This window comes from Mauremys mutica, chromosome 15 (genome assembly GCF_020497125.1).
Source record: "Mauremys mutica isolate MM-2020 ecotype Southern chromosome 15, ASM2049712v1, whole genome shotgun sequence".
Lineage (NCBI taxonomy): Eukaryota > Metazoa > Chordata > Testudines > Geoemydidae > Mauremys > Mauremys mutica.
This window is the reverse complement of record NC_059086.1, coordinates 4,865,287-4,886,042: the sequence shown is the minus strand read 5'-3', so window position 1 is coordinate 4,886,042 and position 20,756 is coordinate 4,865,287. Positions and strand designations below refer to the sequence as shown.

Here is a 20,756-nt window from a genome sequence, read left to right as displayed (position 1 = left end):
GCAGGTTCTTACATGCAGATTTCCCAGGAAGAAACGAGTGCGCTCGTCCGATCTCTGAAGGAAACCCACCTGCACTCCAGCTGCGATTTATCCCCCCAGTCCTGCTTCCTTCCCACTTAAAGCCAGCGACTGGGGACTGAGCCACGTGACATGAGCGTGTTTGCACGGAAGGGCAGACCTCCCGCGCCCTGTGCGTTGCGCAGCCCTGGTGAACCTCACCCCCATTCTGAGTGGGCAACATTTAGCCCGGGCGCAAATGACCGAACAAGGCATAGCTCAGTGGGGAATCAGGCCTCGACTGATCATGCCTCGCCTGTGCTTTCTCAGCCTGATCTAAATGCAGCCAGGTTTCCTAGCCAAGACGAAGCCTAAAGGCTCGGCCACACCTGTGCTCATCTAACCCACCGGCTCCAATTCCATCTCTCCTCCATCCCTAGGCAATATCCCTTCTGCTTTAGTTCAGGGAATGGGGGCGTCCCTGGTTCAATTGCCGGGGTGTCGCTGCCCCACTTGGACCCACCGAGCGAGCTAAAGAGAACACGAACTGCAGAGGAGAGTCAATACTCCATGGCATCTTTCAAAAGCCCACCCAGCAGCCCCCCTTGAGAAGACGGAGAACTTCCCCCCTGAGCTCCAGAGCAATTGGATGGGGTGGGGGATTTCCTGCCTGCGGATGCTCTGACCTGGGTCCCAGGCCTGCAGTTTGCTCGCGTTCCAGCTCAGCCAATGGACACTCAAAGCCCATTTGGACTGAGAATTCAAGAGCAAAATGAAGACCCACCCACCCCACCGCCGCACCTGTCATGTTAATTCAGACTCAGGCGGATTCCTTAGTTCCCCACCAACAGCTTCCAATTAGGGTCCCAGGCAGCAGAAAGCAAGGGATAAAAAAGACCAAGAAAACTCCATTCCTGGTGTAAGATCCATCAAGTCAGGGACGTCACAAGGGCAGATCTGACCCTGTTGTCGCAAGAGTAAGATGGGTTCGTGCTAACGGAAATGGTGGGAAAGGAGATCAGTAATAAGACAGCCCTAGCAGTTATCATGCGTGGATCTCAGAGCACTTTGAGAAAGGCCATCAGTATTCTGCTCTCCATTTTATGATGGGGAAACTGAGGCACGGAGAGGAGAAGTGACTTGCCAGCAGGCTAGCGGCTGAGCTGGGAATAGATCCTAGATCACCTGAGTCTCAGCCTGTCACCCAGACCAGTGAGAAGTGGTGTCACTGCTGGTCTGGTAACCCTGAGTACCTCACCATGTGTTGAGTGTCTGTGTGTTGAGCAGCCCTGATTCAGCAGCTCTGACTCCAGCAGCCTGCTTGTCACCCCCCAGCCACCCCCTGAGCTCCCCCAGCCTTGGTGACCCCAGCACACACCCCCAGTCCTGACTTTCCCCCAAACCCAGCGCTGGGTTGATTCAAAATAAAAGGTTGCTTTCGAATAAAAATCAGCCATGTTTCTGTAATGGAAAAGAGGGAGGTTTTAAGTGTGAGGGCTGCAGTCAGAAACGGGAACCGAAGTGACGCGAATGGGCTTTGTTGGTAGACACAACAAATCCTGCACCTCGCGGAGGGTTAGACATATGTCCCATTTCATAGTAAAGATTTATGTTGTTCAGAGCAGTGGTTCTCAACCAGGGCACACGTACTACTGGGGATACGCAGAGGTCTTCCAGGGGGTACGTCAACTCCGCTAGAGATTTGCCTAGTTTTACAAACAGGCTACATAAAAAGCCCTAGCGCAGTCAGTACAAACTCCAATTTCATACAGACGGCGACTTATTTATACTGCTCTAGAGACTATACGCTGAAATGTAAGTACCATATTAATATCCCAATGGCGTTATTTTACAATTAGGTGGTAAAAATGAGAAAGTCGGCCATTTGCCAGGGACAGCGTGGCTGGGACACTTTCGTCTTTCTAGGTCTGATTTCGTAAGCAAGTCGTTTTTAAGTGAGGTGAAAGCTGGGGATATGCCAGACGAATCAGTCTCCCGAAAGGGGGACAGCAAGCTGGGAAGATTGAGAGCCACTGGACTCGATGACCGTTACAGTCCCTTCTAACCCCATGGGTCTGTGAAAAACACAGTGATTAAGACCTGAAAAACTACTGGGATGGTTATAGGGAAGATTGTTACCACACCTACAGCAAGGTGGCTCCCCCGCTCCCAACCCCCTGCCTAGAGTCTCCCACCGTGTCCTACCTAGGGGTTCTTTGCCCCTCTCTTTTATAGTCCAGAGACTTCTCCAAGTCCAGGTCCCAGCCGTGGGGAAAGATGCCATGGCTGTCCCAGGCTCCTTTTCCCCCCGCTGATGCTTTCTGCAGTGCAAAGCAATCTGTCCCTGCAGCCTCCGATACGCCCCTGCATGGCCACTGAGCTGTGATGGCACCTGGATGGAGGCGTCGGCCTTTCCTGGTTCCCCACTCCCCAGGCTTGTCTGAGTCAAACATTTTAGCTGCATATTTCCTTCCCATTTGTTTATAGTGCTTTAAAGGTAATAATTGGAGATATACCAATCTCCTAGAACTGGAAGGGACCTTGAAAGGTCATTGAGTCCAGCCCCCTGACTTCACTAGCAGGACCAATTTTTGCCCCAGATCCCTAAGTGGCCTCCTCAAGGATTGAACTCTCAACCCTGGGATTAGCAGGCCAATGCTCAAACCACTGAGCTATCCCTCCCCCATACATACCCTATGCAGGAATATTAATGGTCAGTGTGTCCTTGGCTTTCCAGGGATCCCTTACACAGATACAGATTATGACATACGTGAGCAGGGGTACTCTGAACTGGTCGGCCCAGCTGACCTCACTCCCTGATCCCAGTGCATCCATTGGCATTGGGAAACAGGCTTCCGCTTCAGGGTGTTTATCCCACACCTATCCATGGCAGGTTTCCGACACCTTCCTCTGCAGTATCTGGTGCCGGGTGCTGTCATACCGGGCTTGATGGGTCTTAACTCTGATCCAAACTGGGCAAGTCTCGTGTTCCTGGTATAGAGATGGGGCCGGTTCCTTCCCCGTGGGACCCTCCAGCCTGTGACTCTCCCCCTCGAAAATCATCCTGTTTGAAGTAGAAATAATCACAGCACCTTTTGGCAGCCACCGGGGTGTTTGGGAGACAGCGCATAGGATGGATCATGGATCCAGCCCCGCCTCGTCAGATCATCTTTGGTTGTTCGCCCCCCGCTGCGCCTGTTGGGAGGCTGTTCCAGACTCTCCTTTCTCTGGTGGTTAGAAACCTTCTCCTGATCTCCAGCCGCAACTGATTCCTGGTCATTTCTTCTTGGGTCCAGCACTGTCTGTTAGCTTCACTAGCTCGTCTCCCTCCCTGGGGTTTCCACCTGCCCCCAGCTCAGCTGTCCTCGCAGCCTGTGTCTAGCCTCGCTCCCCTGGTCTCCTCTCTTGAGATCGGCTCTCCAGCACGCTGCTCATGGCCCTTGCCGTCCTCCCTCCTGTACCAGTGGGAATTCCTCTTTCGGGACCATCTTTCCTGCCATCTTGCTCAGCTTCAGTTCCTCTCCGGGTTGGCAAAGGAAGGGACGGCTCAAGGGGAAGCTGATTTATTAACTCGCGCAATCCTCACCAGGGCGAAGTGATTTTTCTCAGCACATCAGTGGCAAAGCCAAGAACAGAACCCAGGAGTCCCCGACTCCCACCCAACCACCCTGCCAACCATTAGGCCCCAGTCCCCTCCCAGCTGGGAATAGAACCCCAGAATCCCGACCTCCCAGAGCTGGGAATAGAACCCAGGAGTCCTGACTCCCAGCCTCCCTCCAATAGCCACATGGAGCAGACAGAGCAAAAGCTGCTTCTGTTGCACAGCTCAGACCCGGGTGCCCACGTCCCCCCCGAAGCAGGGCGGTCCGCCAGGAGCTCGGGACAGGTGTTGTGCACCCAGCGCCGAGGGGAGCAGCCGCGTTATTGAGTTACCGGCTTGTGAGCCGGCGCCGCGCCGACGGGCAGGGACATAATGTGATTGCGCTGCTCGGCCAGGCCCTTGCAAACTGCATTTCCTCCCCAGCAGCCCCCGCCTCGTCCCAGGCACCTGCTGCCTTCCTGGTACCCAGCGCTCGCCCCGGGACTAATGCAGCTTCATTCCAAGTAATTGCATTATGGGCTGGGGGTAGGGGGCAGGGAGCTGTAGGGACAGGGGTGGGTCAGCTTGGCAGCTGCTTTGCGGGGAGTCAGGTGGACGTGTGTGAGGCTGGGGGGGAGGAGGGCTGCTGGGGGGGGACCCCAGATCTCAGGGTGACCTGTAATGGAATAGCCTGGTGCTGCCTGGTTCATAGGTTGTAATAGTTCCTCCCCCACCCCTTTTAATTTAACCCCGTGGTTCCCAGTCTGCTCCTGAGAGTTGCCCCCTCCAGTGTTACAAATTGCACCGGGATTCCCCCACCAGGACATTCAGGAGCCCCTTGCATCTCCCCATTCAGAAAGGGAGGGGATGGGTGTGACCCCCTGGAAACCTGCTTGTGACTCCCCCTCCCCGCACCGTGGGGTGCACGGCCCCAGGTGGGGAGTCTCTCGTTTAAGCCATTATCTTTCAAAGGGCATTCAGTAATAATTCATTATAATGCCATATATAGTAGTTATATAGGAGCTATACTTCCTCCATGAAGTAGATCCCAGCTCATGGAGGGGAGTGGGGTCTAGTGGTTAGAGCAGGAGGGGCTGGGCATCAGGACTCCTGGGCTCTATCCCCAGAGCTGGGCGGGAATATAATTTATAGCTCTTATATAGTGTTTTTTTAATCGGTGGATCTCAAAGCTTTACAAAGCAGGGCAGTAGCCCTGCGTACAGTTGGGGAAACTGAGGCACAGAGCTGGGAAAAGATGAGCCCTCCCACCGGGCCAGTGGCAGCACCAAGAATAGTACCCAGCTCCCCCCGCTCTCAGCCCAGTGCTGTAGCCATCAGCCCATAGCGCTCCCATGGTATTTGTAACCGGGGGGGATGCCACTGTGAGGAATAAAGAGATCCCTGCCCAGATGTTTAGGATGAGCAATGTGGGGTCAAACTGGGAGGGGAGTGAGTCATTCTCACAAGCCACACCCACAAAGCAAGCCCCGCCCACTCAAGATGACAACTTGAGGTGCCATTTACAGTAGATTGTCCTGGTGAGGGAGAAGGAGGAGTTAAATGTGAAAGTTACTGTCCCCTCCAACACTGAAAAGGTTTTAACCACAATGGAATAGAATCCACAATCTGTTCTGGGATGGCCCAGAGAGGGTTCTGTGCCCAGCTCTGGGAGGGGCATGGGTCAGAGCGGCAGCACGGGCAGTCAGGACTCCTGGGTTCCCTAGCTCTGGAATAACGCATCTGGCTTTGAGCAGCAATTAAAGAGTTAACATTGAGATGTGGCGTGCCATTACTAGGTTTCAGAGTTAACGTGCTACGGAGCCCCACCTCCTCCCCTGCTCAAATCACTAGGCCTCACTCCCCTCCCAGAGCTGGCAATAGGCCCAGAAGTCACAGAAATCTTTAGAAATGTAGGACTGGAAGGGACCTCAATAGGTCTCTAGTGCAGTCCCCTGCACTGAGGCAGGACTAAGTATTATCTAGCCCAGCCCTGACAGGGGTTTGTCTCACCTGCTCTTAAAAACCTCCAATGACGGAGATTCCACAATATCTTTGGGTGATTTGTTCCCGAGCTTAACTAGCTTGACAGTTAGGAAGTTTTTCCTAACGTCCAACCTAAATCTCTCTGGCTGCAATTGAAGCCCATTGCTTCTTGTCCTGTCCTCGGAGGTTAAGAAGAACAATTTTTCTCCCTCCTCCTTGTAACAACCTTGTATGTACTTGAAAACTGTTATCATGTCCCCTCCCAATCTTCTCTTTTCCAGACTAAACAAACTCAGTGTTTTCAATCTTCCCTCATGTTTTCTAGACCAGTAGTCATTTCTGTTGCTCTCGCTGGACTTTCTCCAATTGGTCCACATCTTTCCTGAAGAGTAGTGCCCACAACTGGACACAATACACCAGCAGAGGCCTTAGCAGCGTGGAGTAGAGCGGAAGAATTACTTCTCGTGTCTTGCTTACAGCACGTCTACGAATACAGCCCAGGCTGAGGTTCACTTTTTTATACAACAGCGTTACATCCTTGATTCATATTTCGTTTGTGATCCACTCTAACTCCCAGATCCCTCCTAAGTGGCACACTTTGCATTTGTCCTTATTGAATTTCAGCCTCTTTATTTCAGACCATTTCTCCAGTTGATTATTTTGAATTTTAATCCAGCCCTCCAAAGTGCTCACAACCCCACCCAGCTTGGTATCGTCCGCAAACTTTATAAGTGTCTCTAGCCTGTGTTTGCCAGAAGCTGGGAATGGGCGACAGGGGATGAATCGCTTAATGATTCCCTGTTCTGTTCATTCCCTCTGGGGCACCTGGCACTGGCCACTGTTGGAAGACAGGACACTGGGCTAGATGGACCTTTGGTCTGACCCAGTACGGCCGTTCTTATGTTCTTAAGTGCACTTTCTATGCCATTATCCAAATCATTGGTGAAGATATTAACTAGAACTGGACCCAGGACAGATCCTTGCGGGACCCCACTCGATATGCCCTTCCAGCTTGTGAACCACTCATAATTACTCGCAGTTTTCCAACCAGTTCTGCACCCACCTTATAGTAGGAGATTGATATCCAGCCCCGCTGCGCTAACCCATTCGCCTCCTAGAGCCAGGCACAGAATCCTCGCTGGGCCATCCCAGAACAGGCAGGATTCTAGTCCATCATGTTTAAAACCTTGTTGGTGTCGGGAGGGGGCTGGGAGTTTTCATGTTTAACTCCTTCCCCTCCCACACCTGCAATAAACTTGACATAGGAATAATCTGTTGGGGGGGGGTGTAGTTCCCACCCCCCCACACACACACATCAATTCCCCATCACATGAAAGCCACCCCACTCCCCCCAAAAAGGTGTCAAGTGTCTAATTACTGTTGACCTGCGAGTGGCTCATCGCAACCACTTGATAAAAAAGCAATTTTGTCTGGCAGCGGCAATTAACGCGGCTGAACGTTAACGTGCCTGTCAGTGGCATTCATCTCCCATTATTATCATGTCTCTCCGTAACGGGGTGGGGGGATTGCGCTGGCACAAATGTATTCAGGCGGCATTCAGAACAATTGTGCCTGTTCCTTGGATCTGCGCGCACGCACTGCCTGGATCAGAGACCGGAGTTGGCCTGGCATCCCTGCCCCCACGGGTTGGTCTGCGGGGCCCTCCGAGCAGTGCTGAGTCCGTCTCCTCCTAGGGCTTTGCAAAGCAGCAGGTCCAGTGTCCGTATCCCTTCGTGCAAGGTGGTGGAGTGACTTACCGCAAGGTCCCATGCAAGGGTAGTGGCAGGGTTTGGAATTGACCCCAGGGGTCCTGGCTCCCAGCCTATCCTGCTCTAAATGCTAGCTACAACATCCTTCTCCACAGCTGGGGCTAGAACCCAGGCGTCCTGCCTCCCAGCCCACCCTGCTCTAATCACAAGACCCCATTCCACTCCCTGAGCCCGAAATAGAACCCAGGAATCCTGACTCCCAGCCTCCTCCCTGCCAGCTCTAAGCACATCCCATTCCCTCCCAGAGTTGCGAATAGAACTCAGGAGTCCTGACGCCCAGCCCGCCCGCCCCTCTCAGCCATTAGACCCCACTCCCCTCCCAACAGCTGGGAATAAAACCCAGGAGTTGGGGGAGTCTCTTGCCAGCCCCCAACTCCCTTCCCAGGGCTGGCAAGAGAACCCAGGAGTCCTGGCTCCCAGTCCTGTGCTCAGTCCACTAGACAGGAAATCAAAGCCAGCCACAGCTTGGGGTTGGGGATGAGGGGTGTGTGTGTGTGTGTAAAGAAATCTGCCACCTGAAATCACCCAAGTTTGAAGCCAGCTGTACAACTGCATGAAGTAGAGCCAGGCCAGCCTGTCTGGGCTGTCCAGTGCCCCCTGGTGGCCAAGATGGGAATCATGTGCTCACACTGTGCTCATCAGAGTATTGTGCACTCTAGTAGCTACATGGGTCTTCTTAATCTATGGTGTGCCCACCCCTCCCACCCCCCGGGAGAGGGGAAAGTCCTCAGCGTGATGGTGGCTGTTCCTCCTCAGGCGGCCAGCACTGAAAGGGTTAACAATGTTGGGGTGTGGGGTGAGGTGTCATTGGGCAGCAGGGTTAACACGCCATTCAGCTGAATGGGGGCAGTGCTCCACTGTGCAATCCAGCCATGGTATAAACAGGTGTCGTGACATTGAGTTACACCAGGGTGGAGTTTGACCCTTAGAGGCATCTTGACTCCTTTTGCAGATGCAGTTCAGGAGCACTGCAGGGTGGCCTGTTCAGTGGGGTAAATCCTGGCTTGGGCCATCACAAATGGGCCCGGTAGTCAGTCTAATCAACCCAGGTGGGGGAGGGCGGTTTAAGGACCCCAAAGTGCCTGAACAGACTGTGATAACCTCACCCTACACTGAAATGCAGCTGCCTCTGGGGTGGGGTACGGCAGCTGTTTATAAAGGGCACTATCATCTGGTGCTGAAATGCCAGAATTTTCTTTCCTGAATGTGACTCCCTGCAGTGCACCTTAACTTAGCTGCCTCTGGGGTAGGATGTTTATGCAGGATTCCCTCACCTGGTATTGAGCTAGGGCTGCCTCTTGGGTGGGGCAGTGGGGGCTATTGGTACAAAGACGTCTCATCCAGTGCTGAGATGCAACCACCTCGGGGGTACAGCATGGCAGACGTTTATACAGGGATCGTTCACACGCTGTCGAGATGCGGCCACCTCTGGGGTAGGGTGCAGTAGCTGTTTACACAGGAATCCTTTGCCCAGAGGCAGCCGCTTGTGGGGAGGGGCGCAGGGGCTGTGTGACGACAACGAGGCCGCATGCCAATCTAGGGCAGGCCATGAAGAGAAATCCTGCACCCACTGACAGGGGAATTTAAAGCGGTGAGATACAATCAACCAGGCTGGAATTTGGCCAGGACCCCAGCGTTAACCTTCCTGTCTCTTGCAGAAATTGCAGTGGGATATCAATTTGCATCTCATCTGAAAGCCAGCCCATTATTCCTCTTTCCCCTGAGCAGCTGGGGTGGAAGGGGGGGAGGGCCATGCCACCAGGTCACGGCTCGGCATTTTAAACACCTTCAGGGGCTGAGGCTGTTGTGTGTTGAGCCCTGGGACCTACCCACACAGCTCCATGGGTGCCCCATTCACCCTCACTCCTGAAACCAGACAGTGGGCTCAGGACCTGGGATGCAGGCAGGCAGCTGCTGGGGGACGTTCGTCTCATGGACCCCCTCCCCACCCACACATCTGGCCAGATGTGGCCTTATTTAAACAGCTGCTTTTGATGGCTCGGGGGCTGGATAAAGGGCATGCAACCTACACCAGAAGGGAGGCCGGAGCTCGGATCAGCGGTGTTGATTGGAGTGAGGCATGCGGAGCAAGCAGGGTGTCTGCGGATCCTACCCTGCAGCAGCCCTGTGGGTGCACAGCTGCTGTCAGCCTCCGGGGCTGGCAATGCAGGACATTTCGTCGGCCCTGCACGATGGTCTGTGGAACGTAGGCTGAGATCTCCTTTTGGGCCTGGGCCACGGTGAGCACTTGGAGATGGGGCAAGGCACCTGGGGCCTTCCATAGCATTGTGAAAGTATCAAACCATTGTGATTATTGTTGATTAGGTGTATTACGGTAGCACGTAGGTGCTCCAGTCACAGACCAGCCCCCACATGGTGCTAGATATTGCACACTTTTCTTCCTATTAGGTGTATTACGGGAGCATCTAGGCACCCCAGTGGTGGGCCAGGATCCCATTGTGCCAAGCACTGTACATTTGTATTGCTATTAGGTGTATTACGGTAGCACCTAGGCACCCCAGTCAGAGACCAGGATCCCATTGTGCCAAGCGGTGTACATTTGTATTGCTATTAGGCGTATTACGGTAGCACCTAGGCACCCCAGTCAGAGACCAGGATCCCATTGTGCCAAGCGGTGTACATTTGTATTGCTATTAGGCGTATTACGGTAGCACCTAGGCGCCCCAATTATGGGCCAGGACCCCATTGTGCAAGGCGCTGTACAAATTCAGAACAAAAAGACGGTCCTGAGTATAAGACAGGGGACACCAGGTGGACACAGGCAGGCAGGAGAATGCTGTTAGGTTTCCCAAGCTGCGGCTTTTCATGGGGGCTTCGGTCCCAGCTTGGCTTTCCCATCCACTGGGTTATTTCGAGCAGCTGTCCCCTGTTCCCCCTCCCCCGGACCAGAGTTGTCGGTTTTGCAAACCCAGGCAGGTGGTGGCCAGCTCTGGAAATCGAGTCACTTTGCTGGGGCGCGGAGCGTGTACAAGAAAGCCCTTGCGATGGCGAGCTAATCCCAGCGGCACCGAAAGCACTGGCGCCGCCGGTGCCCGGCCCAAGTGAGCTGCATAGTAAATTTGTTCTCTCTCTGTCTCTCTCTTCTCTTCTCAGTCTCTGGACGGGTTTGTGTTTGCACTTAACCAAGAGGGGAAGTTTCTTTACATCTCCGAGACGGTGTCTATTTACCTCGGGCTCTCGCAGGTAGGAGCGATGCGAGCTGTGTACTAACATGAATAATGGATACACCCGCAGGAAATGAATTCCAATCAGGTGGCCAGACCATGCGGTGGCTTAAAACGCATGAGCAACGTGACCTGGTGGGCTGCAGTGAGAATCACAAGGCGACGATCTACCAGGTCTGGTGCATCAGTGGCTGGAAAAGTGCCTCCCATTTCACCGCTGAGCATCGGTGTTACGCCCAGCAATCCGGCTCCCATTGAGACCGGTGGCAAATCTCTCGTTAAGTTCAGTGAGAGCAAGATCCAGGCAGTGACTGTCTAATGGAAACAGACAGGAGCGAGGTGGTCTAGCGGTTAGAGCACAGGGCTGGGAGTCAGGACTCCTGGGTTCTTATTCCTGGGTTTGGGGTTAGAGCACAGGATTAGTGGCCAGGACTCCTGGGTTCTATTCCTGGGGCTGGTAGCCAGGACTCCTGAGTTCTGTTCCTAGCCCTGAGAAGGGAGTGGAGTCTAGTGGTGGGGCAGGTGGTTGTGGAGGCAGAACTCTTCCGCTGGCTTTATCAGTGACTGTGGGCTGCTCTATGCCTCAGTTTCCCCATCTGTGAAATGGGGATAATGATACCGACCTCCTTTGAAACACACTTTGAGGTCTGCAGCTGGAAAGTGCTGAGTAGTCAGACTAGCTTAAGGTCTGAATTATCTTGTATTGGGGGCTGGATGTGCTAATGGGCTCCCGCTGGTCAGAGCCAGGAGAGGCCTAGATGCAGAGGGGTTTGCTCCGGGGTGATCAGATGTCTCCAGTTCCCCCACCCTGCAGAGGGATCCTTGGGGCGTGTAACCAGTCTGGGTATCTGATGGGAACTACAGCGGGTCGGAAAATCGATTTTCTGCCCTGGGAGAAATGTTGAAGCTTCTGTTTATTTTTTTTCCCATCCCACATCAGGAGGAAAAGCCAAAATTTAGAAATTTTTCGTGCAATGAAGTTCCTCCCCCCCCACCCTCAACTTTCATGTTGGGCCAATCGAAGCATTTCATTTTGCTTTTACATATATATCAAAGAAAGCAAATTTTGAAATGACAAGTCAGTTTCTATAGGAAAAATCAAAACTTTTCATGGGCGGTTTTTTAATATGATTTTGAAAAATATTTCCATTTTATTGAAACAGCCCCCCCATGGGGCAGATTGGGGGCATGGCTGGAGCACATTGCGCTGTGGCTCTTCTCTGCCCCCCGCCCAGGTCCCAGAGGGGGGGTGGATCAGGGGGGTGGCTGGAGTGCATTGCGCTTTGGCTATTCTCTGCCCCCCAGGCTCCATGGGGAGCAGAACATGAGTTAGAGCAGCCCTGAGGCTGCTCTAGGTGACACTGCGGGGGCTAGGCACAGAAGCCACCTCTGCCTACCCTTGTCCCCAAGTGCAGAGATGGAGTAACTCAGCATCAGGCCCAAAGCCTTTTGGGCAGGGATGGGTACAACCTACGCGCTTTAGACCCGGCCCAGGTTCAGGTCGAGACGTCCCCAGATCCATGGCTTTGGTTCAGCCCCATCTCTGCGTTCAGGGGTAAGGATCTTCCCCGAGCTCTGACCCTGGCCTAGCAGCCAGAAGCAGAACCCCCTTCCATCCCTGGCCAAACCTGATAATACTCCCCCTGCCCTGGCACCTTGATCTGTCCCCTCTACGAACCTAATGGAGACAGCCCACACGATGCAAATCAGCTCTCGGAGGGCTCATCCCGGACTCCCCCTGACCCGACCGGGCCCTCCGCCACGCAGATGCCATTTTAGCACCAAGTCTCTTTGCACAAAGGAGGCAGGCGTTTCCCCCACCACGTCCCCAGCCAAGCCAGGACACGCACGGGAACGGCCCCTTAGCAAACACCGGGGCTTTGTCTTATCTGAGTTTCACCTGCACCAGAAAACCTTGGGGCCGCCTCCCCTTCGCCTTGTCTGTCGCTGTGTCTCTTGGCCCTGGCAGCGTGAATAATTAATAGCAGCAATTATCTCGGCAACAAATGAGGGCTCTCGTACACGTGTTGTGTTGCCGTATGACTGATGATTGTGTTAAAGGCTGGATTGACTATGGCTGGTGGGGGGAGGGGGGTGGAGCGCCCGGACAAAGGAGCACTGAACTGAGCCACCTTTGTATAAATGCCCTGGTGAATTCTCGGTGATGGACTTCAAGTATCCACAACACACACACACACACACTGTCACACAGCAGGGCTCATCCCTTCCAGCAGAGGGCAGCAGGGAGACACACACACACACACACACACACACACACCTTCCAGCGGGGGGTGACAGGCAGACACGGAAGGACTCGGCCCGTCCAGCAGGAGGTAGCGCGCACACACACACACACAGAGCAGGCTCAGCAGGGCCCCACACAGAGAGAGCAGGGCCTATCCCCTCCAGCAGGGGGCAGCAGAAATAGGGACACACACACACACACAAAAATGCTTCAGCTCTGTCGGTTACTTTGATCTCTCTGGTTCCAGGTTGCCCTGCAGAGTAAGGGGCAGGGGCTCAGATCTGGGTTCAGTTCCCCGCGCCGCCCCAGATGTGCTGCGTGAACTCAGGCTGCTCGGTCAGCGTCAAGGGGCCGTAACGTGGTGGAATGCCGTGTGCTGCGGGGGGGCTGCACTGGCTGGTGGAAGGACCCTGTGCCCAGCCCCCTGGTGTGGGGCGTGGATCGGGGGCATGGCCGGAGCACACTGAACTATTTTCTGCCCCTCAGGGCCCACGGGGGCTGGATCAGGAGCATGACTGGGGTGGACTGTGCTGTGACTCTTCTCTGTCTACCCTGAGCCATCAGGGCAGCCCAGCAAACAAGCCAGGACTCCTGGGTTCTCATCCCAGCTCTAGGAGCGGAAGTGGATTTAATGGTTTGACTGGGGGAACGGGGTGGAGGGGGGAGCTGAGAGTCAAAACTCCTGGATTCTAGCCCCAGTTCTGACCCCGCAGACACCCCTTCTGCGTGCCTCAGTTTCCTCCCCTGTAAAATGGGATAACTGGGCGGGTTGGCTGTGTGATTAAATACCCGTGATGCGCTTTGAGATCTTAACGGTGACGTCTGACCATTAGCCCCAACAGGAGCCGAGGATCTGGAAAGCCGACCCCCTCCCTCCCCCCTGTCCCCCAACCCATGCAGAGCCCAAACACCTCACGCTCCCTTCAATAATGCAGCCCGGTGTTCTGTACCCCCCATTTTTCTTTCCCTTTCAGTTCTAATCGCTGTAGGGGAAACGTGGAGTTGAAAGGCAGAGCCCGGGCTCAGAGCCCTGCGCTGAGCAAAGGAAAGGATCAATCCATCGATCGGGCCGGCTGCAGGCTCCCACCGCTGCCCCCTGGCACCTCCCCCAGCTCTGTGCCTTTCCCATTGTTCTCTTGTTGTCGAGATGAAGAACAGAGAAACTTCAAAGATGTTCTTCGGCTCCTTTCTTCTGCTTTGGAACAATAGATCCTGTCAGCCAGAGCCAGTCAGACCAGTGTCCGGCCTGACTTACTGCATTCTGCTGGTCTCCGGAGAGTGCATCCCTCCTGGCCTGAGTATGGGGGGCGCGCTCAGTCCACAGCCGGGATGCAGCAAGCATAACTTGGTTCAGTGTCCGGGGGAGGAAGGGATTGCAGCTGGGGAAACAGCCTCTGATGGGGAAACTGAGGCACAGGGTGGGGCGATCACCCGAGGTCGTCAAGAGACAGCTGGCAAGAGAACCCAGCTCCATCACTGGGTTATGCTGATGGCTCAGGGCAGGAAGAGGACGGTGGGGGCCGTGGCGAGCTGACCATTTGCCTGGTGCCAGTTCTGCCTCATTACCAGCTGCTAAATTGCATTTGCTGCTCTCCCAGGATCGCTTTGCCATGGGAGGGGCCATGCACAAGGGGACCAGGGGCTGTTCCCATCAGTGCTGGGGTCCAGTGCATGGGGCGTGGGAGAAACGAACCCCAGAGATCCCCAAGTATATTCCCCCTCTGCTCCCTCTCCTGCACCTGGCCCCTACTCAGCCACCGATGATCCAGGAGCTTTGCCCTGTCCATGACAGTGGGGTCTCCTCCCGGTCTCCCCTGCGATGCTCCTTCTCCAGGGGGGTTGGGGAGATCCACCTAACCTTTGTAGCTCCTGGCCAGGGTAAGGGAGACAGAACCTTGCAGCAGTGCCCTGTGCAGAGATAGGGCCTCCTCTCCCGGGTGAGCAGCTCCAGCCACGTTCCCTGGCAGCTCCCGCTGGAGGTGAGTTTAGAGCAGCAGGGCGCCTGCATGCGGGGAAAGTCCTGGTGGTGGGATTCTGCCTCAGAAAGCAGCCACCACCTGGACACTGGGCTCTTCGTCTCTTCTTGGCCTGGCTGTCACGCAGTTATTGCTGTTGCAGTTGCCATGTGGCTACATTTCAGTGCTGGGTGAGTGATGCCTGTATAAATGGCTGCCACACCCCACCCCAGAGGTGGCTGCATTTCAGTGCTGGGTGAGCAATGCCTGTATAAACGGCTGCCACACCCCACCCCAGAGGTGGCTGCATTTCAGTGCTGGGTGAGCGATGCCTGTATAAACGGCTGCCACACCCCACCCCAGAGGTGGCTGCATTTCAGTGCTGGGTGAGCGATGCCTGTATAAACGGCTGCCACACCCCACCCCAGAGGTGGGTGATTTGATTCCAGTGTCAGTCTGTCAGATGTTTTGGGATCTTGGAATACAATATGCTTTAGAAATAGAAGAGATGGCAAGGGAATTATGTATGATGCTCTGGTGTATGTACCTGGTCTAATGGTTAGAGCAGGCATGAGGGAGACTGGGAGTCAGGACTCCTGTGCGCTCCTATCGCTGAGGGAGTGTGGTGCAAAGGCTTGTTTAGGGGCCTGGCAGTGAGGACACATAATTAGTTGTATTAAAATAATGCCTAGAGGCCCCCTACTGAGCTCAGGGCTCCGTTGTGATGGTGCTGCACAGACCCCAGCTGAGATCAGCGCCCCCTTGTGCCGGGTGATGCATAGACACAGCACGAGACAGTCCCTGCCCAGAAGAGCTCACAGTCCAAAGGGTAGAAAGGGAAACTGAGGCACAGAGCAGGGAAGGGACTTGCCCTGGTCACACAACAGGACTCCTGCATTCTGCCCCAGGTTCTGGGAAGAGAGTGGGGTCTGGTGGTTAATATAGGGGGCAGGAAGTCAGGACTCCAGGGATTTTCCACACCTGATTCTGCCACTGACTCACTGTGTAACCTTAGGTGCCTTCCTCACGCTGTGCCTCAGTTTCCCTATAAGCGAAAGAGGGTTACGTGCTTTGAGAGCCTCTCGCCCATGCATGGAGGGCACCAAGGAACCTGGCTGGGGCATAGTTTGAGCTGCACTGAGAGCTCCCCAGGGCCTCCGTGTCTGAGTCAGATCACAGGCGCTTTTAATGCCTCCCCAGCGAGCACGGCAGACCCAGAGCCAACCCCAGGCAAGGAGAAGGCAGCCTTTGATCCTGCCGTCAGTGCTGATGGAGAGGACCTTGCCGCAGGCTTGGGGGAGGGAGGAGGCTCATGGTTCTGAGGCAAGGAATTGGATCGGGGCTGCTGGGCACCTGCCCCTCCCTTCCCCATCTGGGGAGAATTTCAGCCACTCCCCCGATCTCATCCCAGCGCTGTATTATCCAGCCTCATTCATGGAGGGGCCTCCCCCATCCCTCCCCCCAACACACACACACTGTCCAGCTCCCCTTCCTTCCCTCCCATCTCCCCCCTGGGAAAGATCTCCGTCTTCAGCGCTTTCTTTCCCCGCCACGCCATGCCCCTTCTCACACATGCAACCCCCATCCCCAGCTGGACACATTAAACCCCTGAGATCATGCTGCCAGCTGGGGAGACAGCGTGGACTAGTGGCTAATACACAGGCCTGGGAGCCCTTGGCCGAGTCCCTGCGCCACACTTCCCGAGCGTGAAAAACGGGAGCAGGAGGCTGCCTCTAGGTGCGCTGCTCTCTAGGCGCTTCCATGGCTGCCAGCCGGGCGCCTCCGATGAGGAACTGTGACCACGGCGCTCTCTCTCCTGCCCTTTCCTGCGGGCACGAAGGCGGCATGAGACTGAATTCCTCAAGCGCTTTGAGGTCTTGGGGGCAAAAATGGCAAAGGGGCCATGGCCACTGGCTCAGGGTGCCCAGCCTTTGCCCTTCATAGACGTTAACTAATCCTTGTGACCCCCGCACCCCCGGGCAAGGTATTATCCTTCACTATCTTGAGGTAAAGTGACGACGTGGCGTGCACTGGCTTCCCTTCTCCAAATCAGTGGGCAGAACCCAGGAATCCCAGCTCACAGTGACCTGCTGTAGCCACTAGAGCACACTCCCCTCCCAGAGCTGGGGCTAGAACCCAGGTGTCCGGCATCCCTGATGTAAGCACTAGACCCACTACCCTCCCAGCGTGGCAAATATGATTTTTTTTTAGAACATGGTAGTGCCTGGAAGCCATGATTGTGGACTAATAGCCCCCTATGCTAGGTGCTGTAAGTTTTATTGATATTAGGTGAATTATGGTAGTGCCCAGAAGCCCCAGGCACAGACGAAGACACCCTCCCATTGTGCTAGGTGCTGTACATTTTAGTGCTATTAGGTGAATTATGGTAGTGCCCAGAAGCCCCAGTCACAGACTAAGACCCCTATTGTGCCAGGCACTGTACGTTTTTATTGCTATTAGGTGTAGTATGGTAGTGCCCAGAAACCCCAGTCATAGACTAAGACCCCCATTGTGCTAGGCGCTGTACATTTTAGTGCTATTAGGTGTATTGCGGTAGCACTTGGGAGCCCCCGTCACGGGCTAAGACCCCCATTGCGCTAGGTGCGGTACGAACACAGAACACAAAGGCAGCCCCTACCCCAGCCCATGAGTCCTGTTTCCCAGTCTCCACCCCCCCCCGCCCCATTCTATCCTACTAGGCCATACTGCCTGTGGGCTCCCCCCCCCACCCATGTGCAGCACACTGTTCCCGAGGGCGGCAGCGGTCTCCTCCGCAGCGTCGGTCCTTAGCCCGTCTCCAGCTGCCGCCTTGGCAGCCCGGCGCTTGCTCCTTTCCGCTTTTAAGGCGGCTCAGAAAAGAGCTCGGCATGATTATTTATCGCTCCTCCCTCTTCGTTATGTGGTGGGACCCGTTAACCCGACGCGCTGACCTTCGGTATTCCAACGGGGACGCCGCGGCTCCCGGGCAGGCTGGCACGGCGATGAGGGCACTGCCCCTTCCTTTGCAGGTGGCGCGGAGGTCACTCCGGCTGACCTCGTGCTGGCTGGTGCACCGTGCATGTGTCTGGGGAGGCGAGCGGGGGCTTCAGAACAGGCGCTCTGCCCAGAGGTTTACTGCATTCGCCGCGGCTCGGCCCTGTGTGATCAGTGAGAGCCAGGCCTGGTTGACAGGAGAGGGGGCAGGCAGCTGGGTCTCTCCGGGCCCACGGAGGGATCACGGCTTGGCAGCCTCACCTCACACGGGGGCACCCCTGTGGCTGTTGAGCAATCGACGCCTCGGCAACCCAGGACTGGAGGGGCCCTCCTGGCACATCGTGTCCGGTCCCTGCCATCGCAGGCCATCCCAGCCGCTCAGCCCAGTCGGAAATGTATCATGCGCCATCAGCTAACTAGCAGAGCTGCCAAACCCACAGGAAAACGCAGAAATTGGGCTTGTTTGGGGGTTAATTGGCTTGGGAGTTGCTTATTGGCTAGTTTTTGGCTTGTAGCTTTTTGGTTTTTTTGACCGTGTCTCTGCAAGCAGGGACGGGGGGTGGGGGAGAGTCAGGGGTTCACAGTGGGCCCTGACTGCACGCCGGGAGGCTCTAGTCACAAAGTGTTGGGGTTCTTAGGGATTGGCTTGTTTTGAAATGGGATTAGCTTGATTTTTGGCTTATTGTGACAGTGGGGGGGGGGTGCTTATTTACCATGTGAAAGGTGGCAACTGTGCTAACTAATTAGGTTATTTTCCCCTCTTGGGGGGGGGGCGGGGCCTGTCTCTGAGTCAGCTCGCTGGGGCTTTTAATCACATCCCCGGCAAGCCTTCCAGAGCACAGCCCAGGGGAGGAGACGCCTGCCCGTGAGACAGCAGCATGTTCTGGTCAAGGGGACCGGCCGGGGTTCACCCTCCTCCGTCGCCCCTGTGGCTGGATCCCATTATTAGTTATTCGGATGGTAGTAGCGCCTAGTAGCCCACGGTGCCAGGGGCTGCACAGACGCAATCTCCTGATCTCTCTCCTCTCCGATGGCTGTCTGGCAGGGCAGCACCGGGGCCTGGCTTAGACAGGTGAGGAGGGGAGAAGCCAGGTGACTCGGCCAAGGGCTGGTTGGGTCTGTCAGCCAGCTTGGTGTTAGGCACATCGGGCGTGAGTCCCGCGGGGGGTGGGGGTGGTTCCAGGTGCTGGGATCCCGGAGGGGAATGACCCCAGCTAGCTTCTCTCTCTCTCCCCAAACAGCGGAGCCCAGCTCTGACTCCCCCCACCCATCTCTGTTGTCTTCTAGGTGGAGCTGACGGGCAGCAGCGTCTTTGACTACATCCATCCTGGAGATCACCCTGAGGTCGCCGAGCAACTGGGGCTCAAGCCGCCTTTCGATGCTGTCGGCTGCCCGCTGGGGAGCCAGAAACCCCCAGGCCTCACCGGGGCCAGTTCCTCCTCCTCCTGCTCCTCCTCCCTGAACGAAGCCTCTGAGCCCGGTAAAGCCGCTTCTCTTGCTTGGCCAGAAACAGCCTGTGGACCCATCCCCTCCCCCAACCCTCTGCCTCTGCCCCAGGGCTGCAACAAGAACCCGGCAGTCCCTGCCAGTTTCCCCTTCTCTAACCACTAGACCCCGCTCCCATCCCGCCAGGTATAGAACCCAGGAGTCCTGATTCCCAGTCCCCCCTGCTCTAACCACTAGACCCCGCTCCCATCCCGCCAGGTATAGAACCCAGGAGTCCTGATTCTCAGTCCCCCTGCTCTAACCACTAGACCCCGCTCCCATCCCGCCAGGTATAGAACCCAGGAGTCCTGATTCCCAGTCCCCCCTGCTCTAACCACTAGACCCCGCTCCCATCCCGCCAGGTATAGAACCCAGGAGTCCTGATTCTCAGTCCCCCCTGCTCTAACCACTAGACCCCGCTCCCATCCCGCCAGGTATAGAACCCAGGAGTCCTGATTCTCAGTCCCCCTGCTCTAACCACTAGACCCCGCTCCCATCCCGCCAGGTATAGAACCCAGGAGTCCTGATTCTCAGTCCCCCTGCTCTAACCACTAGACCCCGCTCCCATCCCACCAGGTATAGAACCCAGGAGTCCTGATTCTCAGTCCCCCTGCTCTAACCACTAGACCCCCATCCTCTCTCCCTTCATCTCCCCCCTCTTCCTTTCTCCCTTCCCCAGTCTCTCTCTCCCCTTTCCTCTCCCTTCCCTCCTTCTTTTCCTCTTCTGTCTCAGTTCCCAACCCCTTCCCCCCCGGGTCCCCCGCCCCGCTCCCCGAGCCTTGGCATTCCCAGCCCTTTGTCACTCCCGTGTGAGCTGCTTCCCTAGGGAGGGCAGGAGCCCAAACTCTGTGCTGGCTGGTTATTCACTCACCTGGCCCCCGCCAGCCGCCTTCACCCAGGGGTTGTCGGTGTCCGTCCCCGCCTCCCCGCCCCGCACACCCCCAACCACACCAGGGCCGTGCGGAGGAGCCGGCATCCAGGAGCCTGGTGGGTGGCGAGAAATGAAAGGGAATCTTCAGTCGCCTTCCATCTCATTTGAGATCCGTCTGCTTGGCTTTTATCTGGGGAACCTTTAAAAGATTTATACGAAGCGGGCGCGTAAAAGAGAATGGGATATAAAGCTCAGCCCGGAGCACGCTCTGCCTCCCCAGACGGAAAGCAGACAGCGGCCCCTCCTCTGCATTGCTGGGGTGTGCGGAGCGGCGCAGGTGTAGGGGGGGAGACGTGTGTTCCTGGAGGGAGGGGGTTCCACTGGGGATGGGGGCCATTCTTAAAGGGCGGGAGTGGCAAGCCAGAGAGATGGGGGGCACACAATCTTAGCAAAACGGCTGCTCCCAAATTATGAGAGATGGGCAGGTGTTTGCATATGGGGGTCGTGGCGGGGGCTGGCGGAATTGGGATTCAAAGGGATCTGTTCCCAGAGGGTCGGAGGTGGAAGATGACACAGCCCCGTGCCCCTACCCCAGCAGGAAAACAGACTCCTCCCCCATCCCCGCAGGAGGCCACCTGCTTTTTGAATCCGGGGCGGCCCGCCTCACGCCTACAGGGCTGCGGAAGCGGTCGCACCCCCAGTTATTTGAGGGC

At 55.8% G+C, this 20,756-nt stretch overlaps 1 protein-coding gene across 3 annotated transcripts in view; it reads left to right on the top strand.

Annotated features, from left to right (window-relative positions):
• Window positions 1–20,756, top strand: part of NPAS1 (neuronal PAS domain protein 1) — a 97,886-nt gene that overhangs the window by 57,801 nt on the left and 19,329 nt on the right. For all 3 annotated transcript variants that reach the window (XM_044987916.1, XM_044987918.1, XM_044987917.1), the window contains 2 exons: window positions 10,444–10,533; window positions 18,975–19,167. In XM_044987916.1, coding sequence (XP_044843851.1) covers window positions 10,444–10,533; window positions 18,975–19,167 — 283 coding nt within the window. The remainder of the gene's footprint in view (window positions 1–10,443; window positions 10,534–18,974; window positions 19,168–20,756) is intronic.